We start from the raw sequence: 22,373 nt of genomic DNA on the forward strand, positions 1-22,373 counted from the left end.
TTGTGATTTATAGTGAACAATACCGTCGTATGTATTTCAAAGTTGCCAAGAGACTAGATCTTAAATGTTCTCAACATACATGTGCACACACGCACACACACAAAGGTAATTACATGACATGGTGGAGGTTTAGCCAACACTATGGTGGTAATCGTATTGTAATATATAAGTGTATCAAATCAATACCTTGCACCCTTTGAACATATATAATGTTATATGTCAATTATGCCTTAGTTTAAAAGAAAGAGGCAAAAAAAATAAAATTAGTGTTTGCCTGGTATATTCATCTTTTTACTTTCAGTCTATATCCTATCGATGAGGAGTGTCTCCATAAACTGTTATCAACTGGATCTTTTTAACCTACCCTTATATCATTTTTTTTAAGATAGCAAGTTTTGTTTCTTAATATTCATTATCATTTATTATAATTACTGTTATGATAAATATATTAGGGTATTTATCTATTAATTTTGTTATTAAAATATATTTGAATATATTTCTAACATTTTATTTTGTGCATTACTTTTATCTTGCCAATCTTCTCAGGTTTTTTTCCCCTGTATTTTCTTGCATGTTTTGGATTGATGATTTCCCCCTTGTATTATCATAGAAGTCATGAACACTATTTCTATCTCTTAATGGTTATCCTTAACAATTCTACCATTAATTTAACACAATCTAAAGTTTATCTGTATGTTTTCCCTCCTACTGAATAACAAGTCCTGCAGAATTCTCCTATATTACATGTTATATGTAACAGTATCTTATTTGTGTCTTGATTTTTAATGCCCGATACAGAATCATTATTACTTTACACATCAGTGTGGTTTAGTTTTATACATGCTTAACAATTTCTTTACTTTTCAGGCTTTCTTAACTGAACTTCAGAGGATCTGATGATGGTAAATTCTGTTTTTATTTGATTGAAAATGACTTTATTTTTCATTTGTTATTAAGTGAAAGTCTACAAATCCAATTAGATGTATAACAGACTATTTTTCACGTCTCTTAACCATTTCCATCTCTTGTATATGTAATTTCTTTAGATTCAGTTGATCAATTATCTTCAGGTATGAATAACTTGTTAACAGGATCATTTGATTTTCTAATTTCCATTATATTTTAAATTTTTGTAAGTTATTTGGTTCTTTTCAATTATGCTTAATTTTTGATAAAATCTTGTTTTTTACTCATGTTGCTTATGTCTATTTAAAAAATATTCTAGACATTTGTATAATTTACCTCATCTGATAAATCATTATCTTAAGTTTTTTGGAAATGTAATTCTGCTATTTGCGGTTTCTCCTGTCTCCTGCTCATGGTTCTTGTTTCCTTGGGTGTTTCTGGAATTTGGAATCATGGGCTCCTGTTTGGTGGTCTTTATCTGTTAAAATTCTGTGACCCCTAGGTTGAGGGTAAGTCCCTCCAGACACCATTTGTGTTTGCTTCTGCCAGGCATTCTGGGATGCTATCAATCAAAGACCATTTTAAGTTTAGTTCTTGCCTTAGGGTTTTCTGGTCAGGGAAGCATTTTAAGTCTGAACTCTAAACACACTTGAGGGAGAGATTTGTGGTTACAAACTCCAAGGAGAACTCTTTTTCTCTAGCCAGCAATGACTCTGAGACAGTTAAATGTCCCAAGCACCTCCGTTTATTTCCAGTTCCTGATTTCATTTTGAGTATCGCTTTTCTAGGGTCCCAGCATTGTGGTGGGATGTGGTTCCATCTTGCCCTACCACCTACGCCCAGCGCTTGCCTCCCTTTCCGTCACCATTAAAAACCAACCCTTGAATGTACAGATCCTGGCAAACGCCCTGAAGGTGTTCTCATTCTTAACTTGACCTGATCACCCTGGCATTTGGCTGCAGTTCGCTTTGTTGGATCCTGGGGATTACTGTTACTTCCCCCCTCCCCCCAAGTTCAGATATCTGCTATTTGCTTTATTACATCCAGCACGGATAGGTGTTTTACATAGGGCGTCTGTATTTTATTTTATTTTATTTTATTTTATTTTATTTTATTTTATTTTATTATTTTTTAAAGATTTTATTTATTTATTCGACAGAGATAGAGACAGCCAGCGAGAGAGGGAACACAAGCAGGGGGAGTGGGAGAGGAAGAAGCAGGCTCATAGCGGAGGAGCCTGATGTGGGGCTCGATCCCATAACGCCGGGATCACGCCCTGAGCCAAAGGCAGACGCTTAACCGCTGTGCCACCCAGGCGCCCCGGGCGTCTGTATTTTAAATGACTGCTCAAGGAAACAGAAAAACATCGCATTTTTCTTGGCCGTCCGAAAAATATGTTTACTGCATTTGTCAGCTAGTCTAAATCAATACAATCTCTTTTCACATATTGCATGGTTTTTGGTGCCTGTTATTTCTTCAAATATTGCCCAGTTAAAAACAACCAACCAACCAAAAAACAACAAAAAACTTGAAAATGTAGTTGTAAGTATTTAAATGAGAAATTTCTTGGAGTTGCTGGGACTTTCATGATATCCAAACGTTTTACTTAAACTTATATTTTAAAAACGTATAAAGATATATCAATATGATGCTTATGAAAAGAAAAAAAGGAAAGCTCTTCTCTCTACAATTTATCTGTAAAACAAGATCTTGTGAAGAAGTAAGAGGCACATCACTGTGGCAGCCGCAACGACAGGTAAGTATCTGGCAGAGAACAACCTAAGACAGGACCAGTTATCTGGATGACATCCTAAGAGAGTGACGGGAAGTTTCCAGGAGGAAAAGGCAGTGAAAACCAAGGTCTGAGCATCACTGATTAAGAACACCCTTCTCATTCATTCCTAAATTTCCTCTTAGCAGGTACTGTCTAGGTAAGCATCCTACAGTGCCCCATGGGTACTGAGAAAGGTTCCAAACCAGTGTATGGAGATTCTGGAAAGGCAGAGGGGTTTTGCAGTTATCACAAAAGTTTTCAAAAACTCAAATGTGTATTATGCATTGGCTTGGATTGAATAAATAATGTTTTATACACACACACACACACACATATTCGCCCACTCATATATTGGTATTTTTCAAATGTTTGTAAATACTGCTGGTATTTAACCAAATACTGATTATTTCAATATACTTTATTTACAAATGTCACTGAAATTATATTACCTTCACTTATCCATTTTCTCCTATAAAAGGCATTAAAAGTACAACCACCAGCATGTGCTTCTATGTGTGTGTTGGCAGGAAAGTTGGGGTTGAAATTTATAATGTTAGAAAGGTTTCTCCAATTTAAAAAATTGAGAATTATAGTTGGGAAAGGGACCCATTTGATGAAGCAGTTCTGTATCTGCCTGGACTCACTCTTTTCTACCAGGAACCATTTGAAGCTGAAGGTTCCCTGGGATTTTGTCCTAAGATTATTAGCTCACAAAGGACTCTACAATCACACTTCTAAGTCAGTCTACAAAGAAAGGTTCTCTGAGTCCTTAGGTCATAGCAAAGTATAGTAAGAAGAAGCCATATTTGCCTTTCATATGTCTGTCCATCTATTTTATCCGCAAGTCTTAAACAATCTACAATTTTCCTGGAGAAATTACAAGGAAGGATATAATTCTTGACAGATTCGGTCAGAATGCCATATTGTGCTCCTTGGAAAGAACTTTAATGCCCACCCTTGAAAAGATTCCATTTTTTAAAAAAGATTTTATTTATTTATTTAGAGAGCATGTGTGCAAGTGCATGTGAACAAGTGTGGGGAGGGGCAGAGAGAGAGGGAGAGAGAATCCCTAGCAGATTCTGTTCTGAGTGTGGAACCTGACACGGGGCTCAATCTCACGACCCTGAGATCAGGACCTGAACTGAAATCAAGAGTCAGACGCTCAACCAACTGAGCCACCCGCGTGCCCCTGAAAAGATTCCAATTTACAGTGAATGATGCCAAAGCAAGTATGAGAGAATTCCTGCTCCAGTAAACAGCTGTTATACCAGAGGCAGAGCCAGAAGATCACAGGGCATTCATCTCAAATTTAAGAAAACCAAATGAACTGAAATAAGAAGAAAAAAACTGCATTTTATTTTTCAGGAAAAAAGAAACAATACAAAACCCTCATCCCCCTTCTTTACTAATTTCTTCCCAATTATTCCTAGTCTGCCATATGAAAGAAATACCACCTTTCACATGGTAAACATAGTTGGGCATAGATAATAAGCTACACCTTCACCTTTTCTTCCTCTCCTTTTCTCTGGAAATTGTGAAAAAAATCTATGTCACCTCTGGAGCATTCCTAAATATTCTTAGCCCTAACTTCTCAGTCCAGAAGCATCCATGCTTGTGTGAGAGGAAGGAAGAGAACTTCAATTTCTAATCTTCGCTGCCTGCCCTTACCATATGGTTCACTGAGGATGACAGTGGTTAGACAACTACAGAGTGGTGGACACAGCAAGAGACCATGTGACATAGAAAGCTTAGGAAATCTTTGAGTTCTTACTGTCAGGTTAGGCAACAGAGGTGAGGCTGAGCTCTCTGCTACCATCCCAAGTACACATTGGAAAACAATCTGCAGGCTGGTGTGGCCAAAGTGTTTACGCAAGTTCGGATACTGTCGGACTTCCAAAGGCCCCATTGCTCCTCCCCCACGAAGAACTCATACACTAGCAACATTTTGACATTAATCATCTTATAACTCCACTACCTGTCTTCCTCTATCTCTTCCTCCATTACAAAATCTTTAATATGGGCACAAAATCCGATTCAATAAAACATCATGGAAATTGTAACACTTTCCAAGGGGAATCTGTAGTATAAATTACACATTTTAACTCATTAGCGGGATTTAACCGGAGACAAAATGATTAGGTCCTTGATTAGTTCTGTTTCTGAATGATTACACAGTTTAACTGACAAATAGCTTGTCCTTTGTCATCATAACTGGGGAATCATTACTAAATGGAGGCAATCTATTTGTCAGTTAAACTGTGTAATCTGTCAAAAGCAGAATTAATCAGTAGTCTAATCAGTTCTCTTTAATCAAACAGCATTTGGCAGAATTCATTCAAAAGGTAGGATTTATAGAGCTCCACACCCTGTACCTTGTTATGTAGCTAATAATAAGTCCTATTTTTGTATTGCTAATGACCATCTACATAAAAAATAACTTCAAATGTTATATTTTTTCCCAATAAGAACTGAATTAATAAATCTCAGAATCACTTTAGAAACAAAGTCACATTTTTAATAAATCTTGGAGGGATCTGAATGTTGAAGTTCTTTAAAATAGAAATTTATTGGTGGTTTCCTGTTAGGACTGCTTGCCAGGATAGGTAAAGAAGCATGTCCTCCACTACAAAGACTACCAAAGACAAGGGTGGATCATGGGTAGATTATCAGCATGCCATAGGTGGGTATTCTGAATATTACCTTGGTTGTTTTTATGTTAGGCCCAATCAAATAGAAACAGAAAATATGGCAAGTGAGCGTTTTCCCTTGTACTCAGAGGTTAAGATAAATGGTTTAAGGAAGTCATAGGATGATGGTTAATAAATACTCTTTTGTGACAGTGGTAGCCTGACTCCAATAAAATTGAGAAATAAAAATCAGTAAGCAATTGAAACAGGCAGACTAGTGAGGATGAGGAGGACTGGCAGAGCCTGTGGTATTCTTTTTTTTTTTTTTAAAGATTTTTTTTTTTTTTTTTTTATTCATTTGACAGAGATAGAGACAGCCAGCGAGAGAGGGAACACAAGCAGGGGGAGTGGGAGAGGAAGAAGCAGGCTCATAGGGAGGAGCCTGATGTGGGGCTCGATCCCGTAACGCTGGGATCACGCCCTGAGCCGAAGGCAGACGCTTAACCGCTGTGCCACCCAGGCGCCCCGCCTGTGGTATTCTGAACATATATAAACATAGCTGGCTTATGACAGGGTTCAACCTGTGAGCAAAACACTGGCTTCTTGGTTGTTATATAGTACGTGGATATACCTGATGGACAAACTCTTCCCTATTTGTCTTGCTCAAAGCTACACCAAGCAAGGCCAGAATGTCCATGGTGTTAATGAAATTACTTCCATGTGAGTAACTTGGACAGCAAATACAATTTGAAAGAAGAAACTCACTGAAGAGGAATCAGATGTGGAAATAAGTCTCTCTCTCTTTTTCTCTTTCTTTCTTTCTCTCTCACACACACGCACATACACACACACATACACACACATGCACACACACAAGTATATTAGGATATACAAGTTATCTCTTGTTCCAAATTAATTTTATTTGATTATCTTTTCTAGACTAAATATTTCTAGCTATTCATATTTTCCCTATTAAAGTTCAGAAAAATGACGACTTTCATCAGATGATCATTTCCTACTTCTAACTTTAAAAGAAAATCTTAAAAACCTCATGAAGCAGGGATTTGGTACGAATTTCTTAAATACGAATTTTTTTTTTTAAAGATTTTTTTATTTATTCGACAGAGATAGAGACAGCCAGCGAGAGAGGGAACACAAGCAGGGGGAGTGGGAGAGGAAGAAGCAGGCTCATAGCGGAGGAGCCTGATGTGGGGCTCGATCCCATAACGCCGGGACCACGCCCTGAGCCGAAGGCAGACGCTTAACCGCTCTGCCACCCAGGCGCCCCTTAAATACGAAATTTCTAAATAAACAGAAATTTTATAAATTTCTAGTTCCCCATGTTCTCAGCCGCTGCAGCAGTGGCTGACTTTCTCCTGTTGGGCACATTACAAACTCTGGCAGAGATGAAACACGCAACTTGTGACTATATATAAAAGCATCATATTTCTATACCATTTGGGGCAAAGTCATTTAACAGTCAAACTCTTCCATCTGCAAAAGGTCTTGCTAATTTCCGAAGTAGAATGTGGAGACTCTTGTGTAAGGGCAGGTCACATACAAACAGCCTTAGACTCTGGTCAGCCTGCACCCTGGTAAGACCCATTTGCCAAATCTCAGGCAAGGCACAGACAGCATAAGCCCTCCACTGTGGTCTAGAGCAGGGTTTCTCAACCTCAGTACCACTGACATTTAGGGCCAGATAATGCTGTTTTAGGGAGCTGTCCTGTGTACCCACTAGATGTCAGTAGCATATACCTCTCCCCTCTAAGTTTATTCTCCAATTGTGCTGACTCAAAATATCTCCAGACATTGCCAATTGTCCCCTGGAGGGCAAAATCACAGACGTGCCCTACTGAAGAGTACTTCCTGATTTATTTGCAGTGAAAGACTGTGTTGCTCTCAGTGGCTGCTGACTGATACTTTTGCAAAGTAGGATGAAAAAAAATTACTAAAAAAATGATCATGCACTTAGATGTGCAGCAATGCCAAAATGTTATAAAAGTCCAAAGTACTTCCTCACAATTTCTATGCCAATCTCATCACAGACCAGAAACTAAGAGTTTGTGGGCTGGTAGTGGTCTTCAAGCCACACTTCGGCTAGCATGGGTCTAGAACAAAAATGTCCGATCACAGATGCCCGTGATTCAGTTCTTTCATCATCTAAGTGAACAAATTATATCATACATCTTACATAAAAGATAACTACCAACAGAATTACACCTAACTCTGAATTAAATATCATTTTAATAGTATATATATAAAAATTCCAAATTTTATGGTTGGGGGTAGTGGAGAGGTTATAAATGGAAAAAAAATTAATGTTTGTTGAATCTGAGTGAGGTTCCATAGAAATTCATTCCCCTATTCTCCCTGTTTCTGTGGGTTTAATTTTTTCCTTATAAAAAGTTAAAGGATTAACCCCCCTTTCGTAATCAGAAGGGGGAATGAAGCATGAGAGACTATGGACTCTGAGAAACGAACTGAGGGCCTCAAAGGGAAGGGGGGTGGGCGAATGGGATAGGCTGGTGATGGGTAGTAAGGAGGGCACGTATTGCATGATGCACTGGGTGTTATACGCCACTAATGAATCATCGAACTTTACATAAAAAAAATATATATATAAATAAATAAATAAAGGAAATTTTATTAAAAAATTGCTTTCATTTTATTCTAAAACTTAAAACATCTTAACAATCGTTCTTCTGCTTCAAATATCTTGTCTTTTTTTTTTTTTTTTTTTTTTTTAAGGGAAACTTTCTGGTATCACGAAGATGGATCCTGTCAACAGTGAATCATCTCAGAAGTCAGAAACGCTGTCTCAGAAATGCCTGCCCAGAGAAGACCCAATGCTCCAGTGACTGGTCCCACTGCCAGCCACAAAAACGCATTCTGGTGAGTAGATTCTCCACACCAGTCCCTCTCCCCCCAGGCCCAGCACACCCAGGCTGTTTGCTCAGATATGTGTCCAGAGCAGGGGGTCTCTTGCGCTCTTGTAAAATGGGGTCATTTGGTTAACTGGGTCAGCATCATACCTTACGTGGCATTTCACATGCTAGATCCTCCAAGAATAATAAATGAGAGCTCCAGGCAGCATCCTGCGGTGGCCCTGACACGGACCAGAGGTCAGCCTTGACACGTGCTCTTCAGGGTGGCAGACACTGTGAAGCCCATACTGGTATTTCCAGATTTTTCTGCTTTACTGGGAACGAGCTAATTCTCTTGGTAAGACTGGTTTTGTGACCAAAAGATGACTACCCAATTCCATAAAACACCCAATTCACGACAGAGTCGCGGTGGAATTTAGAGGGAGCTCTGCGAGTGCGGCCCCACGGGCTGCTATTACACGCAGCTGAGGGGACAGATCTAACGGCCCACAGTGCGGCCGCCATAGATCTAACAGCTCCTCTTAATGGCCCCGTTCCTGAAAGGTCACGTGCCACCAGCTGCACACAATCAACGTGCACCGAGTTTCCCTCTAACGAGCAGCCTTGCCTAGAAAACTTCTTTTACAGATGTTTACAGCTTTTGTGGCTTTTTATTCACCATCTCATTTTTATAGCTGGTGTGATCTTTCAACATATGACAAAACATACCCACGGCCTAGTAAACAATGCACCTAAAAATTATAACTCTTTGGGAAGCCTACAGAAAGCTAGGAGAATATTTAAAGCAGGTTTCTACATAACACATCCGTAATTGGTTTTGCATCGTAGCTAATGGAAAACACACTTTCTACAAACTAGGAAAATGATTGCACAATTCACACATATAGAAAACTAAAAATAAGCACAGTAAATAGAATATAATTCTTATATTAAAGTGGTGTATACAAACTAAATAGAAACAAGAAGGCACTCAGTCCCTTTCTAACCCACTCCTGAGGCCTACAGAATAATTTTTGTAAGTTAAATGGCTACAGTGAAGTCCTATCACTTGCACAGAGGTGACAGAAGAGCTTGTCTGGCACAAAGCAAGCGAAGAACCATCCAAACTAGTTCGAAAACCTTGTTTCCCTGCGGCTACACTGGTGACTCGGACTGGTCATCTGGAATAATGAGGCAAACTGACCTAACTACATTCCTCCCTCACACTCTCCCAGTCTCTAGCCTATGGATTGCGGCTGCCTGCACACCTGAATCACCCAGGGAATCTTCTCAGAAACGCTGATGCCTGGCCTCCATTCCCAGATAGCCTGACTTAGCTGGTCTGGGTGTGGCCAGGCGACGGCACAGAAGTGAGAGTGCAACCAGAAGTGAGAACTTCTAATCTGATCCACCATCTTCTCAAGTAATAATAGAACTACTACTGAAAAATACAACAACAGCAACAATAACTTCTATTTCTCTCTTCTTCCTATGATTCTCTCCTACCAAGGCATTATTGTGGATGTAAATAGAATGTCTACTTCATGTTGGCTGGTAAAGCGCTGGGAATTTTAAATTTTTTTTCCATTTAATTGTTAAGCAATGCTGCAAATTTGGCACGGTTATTCTCACTTGCAGATGAAGCACTGTTAGTTTTATTTTATTTTTTTAAAGATTTTATTTATTTATGTGACAGAGAGACAGCCAGCGAGAGAGGGAACACAGCAGGGGAGTGGGAGAGGAAGAAGCAGGCTCCCAGCGGAGGAGCCCGATGTGGGACTCGATCCCGGAACACAGGGATCACGCCCTGAGCCGAAGGCAGACGCTTAACAACTGAGCCACCCAGGCGCCCCAAGCAGTGTTAGTTTTAAAATATGACCAAGGTTACATCATCGGGTAGAGAGGTCAAGCTTACTTCAGGGCCGGTGTCTGTAGTGACCTCCTTGTGTTGTGGCTTCCTCCCCATCAAACCCCTTCCTCCCGGCCGAGCACAGTGGAAGAGGAGGCTACCTAACCCAGCCAAGAGAGAGAATCTTGATGAGGCTAAGCTGCTTGCATGGAATCACCTGGGAGCTTCCTAAAATGTTGATGCCTGGGACCCACCCCCGAGAGTGTGATTTTGGTGCTCAGGGGTGTGGCCTGAGCTTTGGCATTTTTAAAGGATCGGAGGTGACTGTGATATAGACACACATTTGGGAACCGCTGGGCTAAGCAGTGATGGCAATTCCATTTCCTTTTCAATGACGGGTTTAGATTGGTGCATGTCACAGGACTTGGTTACTGAGCAGAGAAAGTACGTCAGTGGGGGATTCGGGGAAAGGCTTCTGCCTATTGCAGCCGACCACGTATGACTGGGATGTGTGGGCTGCTGCAGCCACATGGTAGCATGTGAGGAGCTGGCTGAGGACAGCAGGAGAGATGAGAGGAACCTGAGCCACTGAAGATCTTGTGGAGCCACTGTCTTAACCAACCACGAGACGGCCCTGCCTCTGAATTCTCCTTATGTGACTTACTAAACATCTTCATCATCTGAGACCCTTTCATGGGGCTTTTGGGTACTTAGGAGTGGAAGTATTCTACCATCTCTATCTTCTAATCATCACGCCACATTCCAACGGCACTATGCCAGTGACAGAGAAACTTCTTGCTCAGATGGAAGTACAATGCTACAACGGTAAATCAACAACTCAAAAAGTCAGTGGCTGGCTCTTAGAAAGGACGATGCACAACCCAGTCTAAGAGCCTCAGCTCTAAAAATGGGAGTGACAGCAGCATTTTTCTGATACACATGAAGAAAGTTAGAAAGGAGCTGAAAATATATTTGCTGATAAGAATTCTGAGTACAATGTGAGATTTGTGCATTGTAAAGGATGTTCTTTGTAATCCTTGAAAGAAAAGGAATGCTAGTTAAGTGAAAGTGTTATTATTTAAATTATCTAAAGGGAAATGATTTCTTTCCCTGCATAATGACTAATTGTTTAGATTTTTCTCAAAAATCTTACAAAAGAAGACTAAGCGTATGAACACGAACATTTTATAATAAGGAAAAAGTTATTCTCACCATCTTACAAAATTATAAATCAAACTCTGAAATATAAATGCAAATTCTAACAAAAATATGAGGAAATATAAGGAAGGTAGACGGGAGCAGAAGGGAAATAAATATAAAAATATAAAAGATAAATGTGTATATGTATCTATATTTATATGTATATGTTCTAATAAATATATATATATATGCACACACACACATATCGTGTCCAAAAATGCTGAGTTTCATATAACAATCAGGAATGACTAATCAGGGGCGCCTGGGTGGCTCAGGCGGTTAAGCGTCTGCCTTCCACTCAGGTCATGCTCCCAGCGTCTGGCTCCCTGCTCAACGGAGAGTCTGCTTCTCCCTCTGCCCCTCACCCCACTCATGCTCTCTCTCTCTCTAATAAATAAAATCTTTAAAAAAAAAAAAAGAAAAGGAAATGAAGGCAATCATGACCACAAGCTGTTAGAGCTGTGAGAGCACAGGACACTAATGCGACTTTTTCTTTTGTCACATATTGTCTTCAACATTTTTGTGTTGTATCTTAAAAAATTGCTAATGAAAATCAAAGTAAGTCTTAGAAGTTTTAAACAGCCTCTTTTTTTTTTTTTTTTTTCATGTTCTGGGTTGCTTCATTTACGTATGGGGTATTTCTGAAAAATGTGGTCTCAAGACATAGTAACGCACCACCAAAGGCAAACTTAGGAAGAAAAATATTAACTACTTTCTTTAAAAAGGTCCTTTTCTATATCTGGGCTAGTCCTTTTCTATATCTAACCTTACCTACCAGTTAATTTAAATTTGTCGAGCTCCATTTACAAGTGATCCGACACCAATCATGATAACCCCCATGATTAGGTGATGGTGTAATTGAGGGTAAATTCATCAGCGAAAGTCTCCGTTGCTATTGAGCCAGACACTGTGTTAGGAACTGTGGGGGACCCAAGCTTTGAGACATAATCCTTATCCTTAAGAAGAGTCCAACAACAGACTTGCAAAAAGGGCAGATGGAGTAAATGGAGTTGAGGTTTACTTGTCCATCAACCTTCAATTTTTGTGGTTACACAATTTGAAATATAATAATATGCAGCAAATACCAAATATCTCTGTCAATTTAGGAGCCATAATATAGTGGTATGGGCTACAAAGAATAATGTGAAATGAGAACACAATATAGCCATAGACTCTCACATTTAAGAAGCAAATCCAATTAGTCCATAGAGAATTGATTTAATTCAACTTGCCTACTTCCAAAAATAACAAGCATGCTTTCTGACATATGTGATGGTGGCAAGTGTAATCCATCTTTGAATAAAACCATAAAGTTTATTCAGAGGTCTGTAGGAGAAAGGAATTATGTAAATGCAAAGCCCTAGAAAAGGGATATCTAATTCTAAAGGAATAACATACTTATCCCATTACGCAACTTTGAAAATAACAAGAACACAGCAGAAAGGTGCTATCACACATGCAACTAATTCACCCATGGCCAAGGGAGCATTCATTTCAGCCAAGTTCATGTCAACAGGTGAAACACAACCATCAAGGCACAGGCAGAAGTCGGAGGAAATCATATCATCAATATAAATTACATCTCTGAATCAACACACTCCACAGATGGCAGCGAGCTAGTAGCATAAACCTGCCCCCTTCAAACCTCAAAAATGCTGAAAAAACGTCTGTCTATTTGCACAGGTGAGGATTCCATGGCTGTCCTGGCAGAGATCTTGCTAGATTTGAATGTGCTTGAGTCATACAATGTTTTGACAAAAAGTCAGTCAGCCTGTAAGGTTAGGAAGACAGAGAGAAACAGAGAGATGGAGAAAGAGAGAGAGAGAGAGAAAGAAAGAGAGAAAGAAAGAGAGAAAGAGAGAAAGAGAGAAAGAGAGAAAGAAAGAAAGAAAGAAAAGAAAGAAAGAAAAAGAGAGGAAGAAAGAGGAAGAAAGAAAGAAAAAGAAAGAGAGAAAGGGAAAGATAGAAACAAAGAAAGAAAAAAGGAAGGAAGGAAGGACAGGATTATTGTAATGGGAGCATTTTTGTTTTTGAAATTTAAAATCATGAACATTTTTAATTCAAAGGCAACCCCAGAACATTACTTTTATTCACAAAATTAGCATCTTCACTCTTTCCCCTTTTCATCTGAATGGTTTTGTTCTGCAGGTAAATTTGAGCTCAATCTTCTTTCACAAATGGGTGACTATCTTGTGAAAAGTTTTGGTTAATCTCTGGTGGTACTACACAGACTGCAGGCTACTATATACTTCCTACCTTTTGCAAAATACCATTCTTACCCCCAAAACAAATGATCTACCATCATCAACAGTAACCAGTAATCAATCCAATTTTGCCATTTTTTTTTTAAACATAATGGTGACTTCACTCACTAGCTTCTGATTGTTTGGGGTTCAGTATGTTCCTTGAGAAGAGACTTCGCATTAATTTATTTTAAGAACTCTGATTAGTATGACCAACTGTCCCCGTTTACCCGGGGCGAGCCCAGTTTCAGTCCTGAAAGCCCCACACCTCAGGAATCTCCTCAGTGTGGGCAAAGAGCAAGATGATGCCAAGTTGGTTTCTATATTAAACAGCACCACCGCCTGAATTTAGGAATAATGACCTGTTGTAATGCCCCATTTATATATCATCTAGGGATTATACACATCATCCCTATAAATGTGCTCAGCTGTCACTCAATAGGACAATGAATGAAACAGGAAAGATTCGGTAACACAAGGCCTGCCTACACTCCCCGTCGTTCTCTCTTCTGCTCTCTCATCCCAGGTATGAATGATCAGGGTCTGTCACCTCATTGGCAGGATGAACTCAGCTACTCAGGCAAGTACTGACTGTCCCCGCTGAGAAGAGTGGCTTCTCATCCCAGCCGGCGTAAGTTAAGATGCTGGAGGATGAAGGATGGCGGACGGGTAAGAGGACCAGTACTTCAGGGTGAAGTGCCTTTTTCCCCCTCAAAAAGATGGTTTTGCTTTGTTGTTTTGTTTAAAGGAAGAACATTTAGACAGAGAGAGCTGCTTATGAGCTGTCAGAATTACTCAGAAATCAACCACTCATTCTCTCTCAGAACATATTAGGTAAAAGAAAAGACTTTGAATTGAGGCAATTTCCTTGTTTTTACTAAATTCCAAGACACAGAAAGCCTAATAGAATTGCAGATCTCAATTCTGACCCAATCCTTTGCATACGGAAATGATCTTGTTGAACGTTTTCATTCTTTGTCTTTGTTCCTTGGTTTACATGTACCAGTCCCCTCAGAGGGTGCTCACACGTAAGAAAAGAAGAATTGCCAGTGCAATCTCTTAGAAATTTGTTCTTTTTATACTTGCAGTGGCATGAGTTTTTCTACTAGTAGCCACATATCCTCTAAGGCAAATCAATGTAAATAACACATTTGGTGGAAGATTCAATTAACACAATTTTTATTATGCACACAAAGGAACTAAGCCACAAAGAGGGCCAAATGCCCAGAGAAAGGTCAGTAAGTGCATGACTTTCCTCTCAAATTAAGTGTAGAACCAATCTCCAAAGACCTCTCTCCAAACAGGGGTGAAAGAACATACACTGGTCATCTCAAGACACAAAAATGAGGGTGGGGATGCACAGTAGGGCAGGCCTCGGGGCCTTTAGACTCAGGACTGCAGGAAAAGGAACAGACATTGAGCACGCGGCAGCCACAGCTCTGGCAACAGCTCTTAACGGGACAGATGTTGGAGAACTAACTCATGTCCTGCCAACGGGGAAATATAAACAGAATTTAATATTTTGAAAATTTAAAATTTAACCATTGAGTCATATATTACTTGGTGATAAACTGTCCCGCATGTTAAAGACTATATTGTCAATGGATTGTCATTTCTTTGGCAATGACTCGGTATGCTACTTACATGTCTAAAAACACATGTTAATTTTTGTTCCTTCACTTCTGTTGCCTCTAGAAAGCCAAATATATATCATAGATCTAAAGCACTCAGCACATCACATTCCAGCAAAATGTTGCTTTTAATTTGTACTGGAAGAGTAAACCAAATATGTTCGTCCACCGACTAGGACGAGCTGAAATAGCCAGCCACATACTAAGAAACGTGTACATATACATGTATGTATATAATATGTATAGTTACGTAGAGATAGATATTTATATACAACATATGTGATAATGACAAAGGTTTGAGTTAAATGGATTTAATTCAAATTAATTCAATGTAATGCATATTGAGACTAGTCCTAGGAAAACCACTAGAATTGTCCCCACTGATGTGCTGAGTTTTGGCACTGGGATCCAGCCTGAATTTCGCATGAACGCTTTGGAATGTCTGAGACCTGGAATTCGTCCAGGCTTTAGGGCTTTAGGGCTGGGCAGCTAGGCAGTCAGGGACCCTCAAGGGTAGTCGTAAAGGTCAAGAAGGTTTTCAAGTGTTGGTCACTTTTTGGTAAGGTGGAAGGCACTCTCCGCTCTGAAAGTACCACTGAAGAACCTCAGACCATCCGTTTTCTGCCATGCTAAGAATCAGTCCCTGGACGAGTGGCTTCTGTCACTCACAACTCTACCCTAGCTCAGCCACTAACCCTGGATTCGTGAAGGGCTTCAGATCTGATTACCAGCCTCCAGAGTTTCTTGCCCATTTCTTCTGCCTCACGATTTCCAGAACACCAAATCTCAACTCAGTAATCTGTCGCATGCATCTGTTTTAATCGGGTATCAGGACCACAAACAATCAGCACTATCATAATCACTGTAAAGCAGAGTTTTACGAGCAAAAAAAAAAAAAAAAAAAACTTTAGAAAAACAATGCCTCTGTGTGATAGGTCTTTAGTACAAATAAATTTGAAAAATAATACTTAAAAAAGTACAAATATAAAACATTTCATGACAAAAATTCATTGAAAATTTGCTCTCAATTTTGGTTCCTATTATTTCTGTCTACAATCTTGAACATAAAATCATATAGGGAACTAAGCTGAAAAATATATATATTTCTACTTTATTTATATATTTATAAAATTATAAAAATCTATATTTACTTTCATATATTTATAAAATTAGAAACATTATATATATTTATTTTACATATATTTGTTATATATAAATTATATATTATATAATTATATATTTATATTATATATTCTGATTCTGACTCCATGCAATGATGATTTTAGAGAACATCTATTTACACTATTAGTACCCAAATATTTATAAAAAGAAAAAGACCAATTGGTTATTCTTTAAGTGAATTCTGTTTTTGTTTTGTAAGCACATGCTAGCATAGAACTTGCTATATTCATTTCTTTGGTAGAAACTCTTACTTTTCACTTTCCCAGCAAACAACACCCAGCCCACATGCATATTCTGCCTTCTGTGGCATTAGAATCATCGTATTAACTTTATTTTTGTTTGTTTGTTAACTAGTTGGCTGATTTATTTTTTTAATTTAATTTTTTATTTAAATCCAATTAATTAGCATAGAATGTATTATTAGTTTCAGAGGTAGAGGTCAGTGATTCATCAGTCTCATATAATACCCAGTACTCATTCCATCACATGCCCTCCTTAAGGACCATCATCCAGTTACCCCATGCCCCTCCCCTCCAGCAACCCTGTTTGTTTCCTATGATTCAGAGTCTCTTACAGTTTGTCTCCCTCTCTGGTTTCATCTTGTTTCATTTTTTCCTCTCTTCTCCTATGATTGTCTGTTTTGTTTCTTAAATCCTACATATAAGTGAAGTCATATGATAATTATCTTTCTCTGATTGACTTATTTACTTAGTATAATACCCTCTAGTTCCATCTACGTGGATGGAAAAAGATTTCATCTTTTTGATGGCTGGCTGAGTAATATTCCTTTGTGTGTGTACGTGTGTACACCACATCTTCTTTATCCTTTCATCTGTCGATGGACATGTGGGCTCTTTCCATAGCTATTGTGGACATTGCTGCTATAAACATTGGGGTGCAGGTGCCCCTCAACTTTTTTTAGAGAGTGTGTGCACGCAAGGGCAGAGGGGCAGAGGAAGAGGGAGAGAGAGAATCTTAAGCAGGCTCCAAGCACAGTATGACACTGAGCTGAGATCACCACCTGAGCCCAAACCAAGAGTTGGACACTTAACCGACTGAGCCACCCAGGCTCCTCCATGGCATTCACTCTTCAATATTCATACTCCAATACTCTCTGGGAAGAAGGGACCTCGTAAGAAAGGGCAGTATCTGCGTTACAGATTTCCTAAAATGAGTAGACTAACTACATAGAAAATATACACAACAAATATAATTTCACTGGAAAGTACCCAAATCTGTGACCCCCAAAAAGATAATTTACAATGACGAACTGAAGTTGAGATGAGAACTGAAGGAAAACGGGGTTTTACAAGCAGCACACTTAAGTACTCCTCATGAGCAGTGTGGCTAAAGCCTGCCTCGCAGCTGTGACTCTAGCGCCCCGGAAGGAGCAGCTTTTCTCTCTACTGAATCACGGCTGATACGGAGCATAAGGCTTTCGTCTGAAGCATAAAGAGAAGAAAGCGATAGCCAGAGCTTTAATGTTTCTCAGGGAAAGCAGGTTTGACTTCAATATAAGTGTGGTTTGGGTCAGACTGTAATGATAAACATGTTCTTGGAACCACTAGCTGCCTCATAGATTTTAGTGAAAAATAAAGAAATCAAAGAATAATGCCTCCTTTATGGAGAAAAAGGGTATATCCATAACTATAATTTAAACTGAAACCAAAATAAATGACCTCTATCTCAAAGGCCCTTTGCTTCCTTCATGAGTTTAAGAATAAATTTCACCCTAATACCTAGAATTACTGAAATCAAAGCATTTAAAAAATATTCACAACCTCCTTAAGATGAAGGCGGGACGGCTGAGAGGCCTCATAGGTCCTTCAAAACCGTAATTCACTCAACCTGACCACTGCCCTTGATATCAACTTACCATGTGTCCTACTGGGGGTCATTCCTGGCCTAGACATAGCTTCCTGGAGGAATATATCTAAAATAGCCTAAAATATTATACCGAAAAACGATCTTCAAAGATCTGAAAGGTTCTTACATTGAAAATGGTGTTTGAATTTCCAATGATGCAGAGAACCTGCAAATGAGGAATTCAGGTAAAACGTGAAGAGTAAATCTCCCTACATTGACCCTGCACTTATAAAAATGGATTACAAGGGGGCAGGAAACATCCCTCCCTGATGGCTTTCAAATATTAACAATATTTTACTGAAAATAGCTTAAAAAGAGCAAGTGAAGGGAAAATGCCTGTAGAGGTCATACTGGTACTGTGGAATCATTTTTGATGAGGAGGGTCCTTGTGACAGTCCTCTTGGAGCATTCTCACAGCACGAACCCTGCAATGGGGAAGGAGAGGGGAGGAGAGCCGTGGACTTAAAAGGTACTTAGCAGCACAAGTTGTTCTTGAACTGAATGAGAATTCAGCACGCTTTCTTGGAGTAATTGTAAAAGATGAGTTCATACAATATGGAAGGTAATCCCTTAAAACATCTTGAAAACTATATATATATGTAGTAATAAAGAATAAAGATTTTAGGGATAAAGGCATCTAATTTTCAATCTTTGTGCTGCCCACTAGTCATATGACTGGACAAGCTACTTAACCTCTCTACACCTTACTTCTCTCATTTGTAATACGAGATTTTATACCTTTGTCATTGGATTTTGCTTATTGTAATGCTTGGGTCATAATAAGAATTCAAGAAGGGTATTTTGGGGCGCCTGGGTGGCAGAGCGGTTAAGCGTCTGCCTTCGGCTCAGGGCGTGATCCTGGCATTATGGGATCGAGCCCCACATCAGGCTCCTCTGCTATGAGCCTGCTTCTTCCTCTCCCACTCCCCCTGCTTGTGTTCCCTCTCTCGCTGGCTGTCTCTATCTCTGTCAAATAAATAAATAAAATCTTTAAAAAAAAAAAGAAGGGTATTTTATGTATCATATTAACCTGCTTTCTTCTATGTATTATCAATATATGCACATAAATAATGTAATTCAAAATTGACAAAGGCACACAAAATAAGGCAGATATAGCTGGGGTGATTTTATGATGAAAGGAAATTATGTACGAACCTCAACATAGCATTGTTCTTGAAATCCATTAATGGAAACTTCATATAAATAGGTAGTCTTTTATTTCAAGATTCCTATGATACTTTAGTAATTAAAGTCCCTGAACAGAGTGCAAGATGAATATAAAATTCCATTTCAGAGAGAAAATGGTATAGAAAATGTATTACTTTTCTAAGAATAATGGTCCCGTTTCTTTAAAAAATTAATTGTATATTGCCTATCTCAAAAACAAAGAAAAATTCTCTTTATACACTTCACACAGCATGTACTTTCCTTTAAATCCTGAAGTATATTATTAAAGTCTAAAGATAATATAGTGGTAGCGAGGCAGCAATCATCATTTAGCTGAAATGCTAAATATTTATAGAGTTTTATTTTAGCTAAATCTGCAAACTGCTGTATATATATACTCTTTGTTGATACAGCACGTTCACAAAGGAATTGAGGAGACGTCTCTGAAATAACTACATTATTATTGCAAAGGGGGCTGTCCAAGCCAGGGAGATGAAGTTTTCCCTGGCACCACTCTGCCCCAGCCGTCGCAGGAACAAGCTCAACCAGAGGAAGCAACCCCAAGACAACATGTCAGGTTTCCACTGAGGACGCCATGGGGAATGAAGATAGTTGTGTCCTATATTTTGTTCTCACAGTAGGAATAGTAATAACTACAGCCTTAGCAATTGAGTTATAATTTTGTGAGTCTTAATACAAAAGACAGTTTTTGTATAAAAAATTTGATATAAAAGATGAAAAAAATGTTAGTTTAGGGGACAGAGTTGCTTGGAGGCAACACTTATCTTTATCTCACAGTTTTGTATTCCTAAGCGGAAAACACCTATGATTCTTGCTTCTCTTCTTCCTTCATTCCCTCCCTGGGAAACAAAAGCCTGTGTTGACTCATTACTGTCTAAGGAATCAATCGTATTTTTCTGTCTCAGCACAGAAATCGTGGTCTTGTGGAACCTGCCTAGTCCCCCACCTTATGCTCAGTTCTCTCCAACACATACCATAGGCTCCACCACCGGGCTTCTCACCAACTCACAAAGCACAACTTCCTGACTTTGCACACAGCGCTCCGTTGATTAGGCGTGCCCTACCCCCAGTTCTGCTCCTTTCCCTAGAAAGCTCATACTCCTCTTTTCTGACCCAATTCAGACTTCTTCAGTGAACTCTATCTGGTCTCCCTCGGGCAAAGTGAACTGCTATATTTTCCACGTTCCAACATTCCTGTCACACGTGGATCTTCTCTTTGAAAGAAGATCCACTTTAATAATATGAGTGTCTGTCTCCCCTCTGGGTATACAGAAAACTCCTGGTGGCTGAGAACAAGTCTTAGAAAGTGTGTCCCTTCACCATCAATGAAGACCTAGTTAGAAAGTCCATTTTAACAGAAAAGAGACATAAATACTAATAAGGTTAACTATAAAATTACAAGACATAAAATTATATCCTTGAATGATTAAATAAATGAAATGAGCTCTAAGGGAAAAAGAAAGAAAAGAAATTAGGCTCTAAACTGAAAAGAAATGAATGAATATAGTCTAATTAAGCTATCCGTAAAGTATGTCCATGGCAGAAGAGGCAGAGAAGGCTGGATAGAAAGTGATGCCTGACCAGGAGCTTTAGGAAGCTAAGATCTCCACAGGGAGAAGTGAGCAGGGAAGAGAGGATGAAAAAGAAAGAGGCCAGAAAACAAGGATTATTTTATTTGTACCATCAAGAAACACTGAAGCAGAAAAACATGGTGAACCTTGGGATAAAGATACCTGGTCCAGACCGGCCAAAACCCAGAGTGTGTGTGCTCAGGGCCGGGGAGCAGCAGGTGTATGACCAGTGGGGCACAGGGCACCTGGGCTGCCCTGTCCGGTGGCCAGACTGCAGACAGTGAGAGATCCTCGGGGGTGCTTCTATTTGTTGTGTTTTCTCTGGCAACCGCGACACAGCATCGAATCCGGCTTTGTAAGTCTTACTGTGGCAGCCGTACATGGGATGGATTAGACCAGCTTTGCTCAAATTGTGTGTTGTCGAACACTAGCCCCGGTGAGATACAGCAGAACGTACACACGTCCCCCCACACACATTCACTCACTTACGCACTCACTCTGCTCAAATCGTCTTGGCAAATGCTAAGTTAAACATACTACAAGAGATGTCTTTACTGCTGGGCTTTTCAGAAGCTGTAATACGCTGGAGATGAGAGAATTCCGAGGAAGACGGCACATATGGCTACAGCTTCCTCTCCCTTGGCTTTGACAACATCTCTTTTCTCCTGGTTCTCCTTCAGCTGCTCTGGTTGCTCTTCCTCAGTTTCCTTCTGGGGGATGTTCTGCTGCTCAGCCATGTTACTTTCATTTCAAGGAGACTTCATGAACGAGCCCTCTACTCACACAGACTAAACTCCCGTGTTTCTCCTGACACCTTCCTGGGCCTGCACTCTCTTCCTAGAGTGAGGCAGGTGCCCCCCCCACCCCCACCCCGTGGGCTCACAGTTCCCTGGGGATACTCCTATCAGGGGCCCTGCCTTGCTCCAGCAGATCATCTCCTGCAGATGCTCTGTCCAGAAGCCTTCAGGGCTAGGACTTTTCCTAACCCTTCCTTGAATACACAGCACATAACACAGAAGTTGGCTCAATAAAACTTACTTGGCCAACTGAGACTAAACATATGCTCTCCTAAATCTTAAAGAGTTGCAATTAGAAATGTACCACATTGGTCAAAGGAAGTTTCTTTAATCAGGAGTCCTCTACATATGCAACAAATATTTGAAGACGTTGTTAAGCGAAGTTAAAATGAAACTGTCGCAGAAACCTCTATGATAAATTCTTTTCGTTTTTCATTTTTAAGACTTTATATGAGATAATCAAGAAAGGCCATATGTCATCACAAGTATTTGCAACTTACAATACCGGGATCTGATTTTATTTCTGTCATTCAGGATAACAGTAATACCAATCAGTTAACCAACTATTCCATAAATAATCCCTTCAAATGAAAATCTGTCTGAATTTTACATTACTCGTAAGCTCAAAGTTTCATCAATACCTCGGTTAAAATATCATCCCAGCTGTGGGAA

General features: G+C 39.4%; 1 protein-coding gene across 4 annotated transcripts in view; it reads right to left on the reverse strand.

Moving 5' to 3' along the window:
• Positions 1-22,373, reverse strand: part of PRDM5 (PR/SET domain 5) — a 194,077-nt gene that overhangs the window by 13,357 nt on the left and 158,347 nt on the right. The window contains exon 15 of one of the 4 annotated variants that reach the window (XM_057310039.1): positions 14,632-15,959. The exons of the other annotated variants lie outside the window; for them this stretch is intronic. Coding sequence (XP_057166022.1) covers positions 15,957-15,959 — 3 coding nt within the window. The 3' untranslated portion in view covers positions 14,632-15,956. Of the gene's footprint in view, positions 1-14,631; positions 15,960-22,373 lie in introns of those variants that run through there. 4 annotated transcript variants of the gene reach the window in all.

The sequence above is a fragment of the Ursus arctos genome, unplaced genomic scaffold (genome assembly GCF_023065955.2).
Source record: "Ursus arctos isolate Adak ecotype North America unplaced genomic scaffold, UrsArc2.0 scaffold_11, whole genome shotgun sequence".
NCBI lineage: Eukaryota > Metazoa > Chordata > Mammalia > Carnivora > Ursidae > Ursus > Ursus arctos.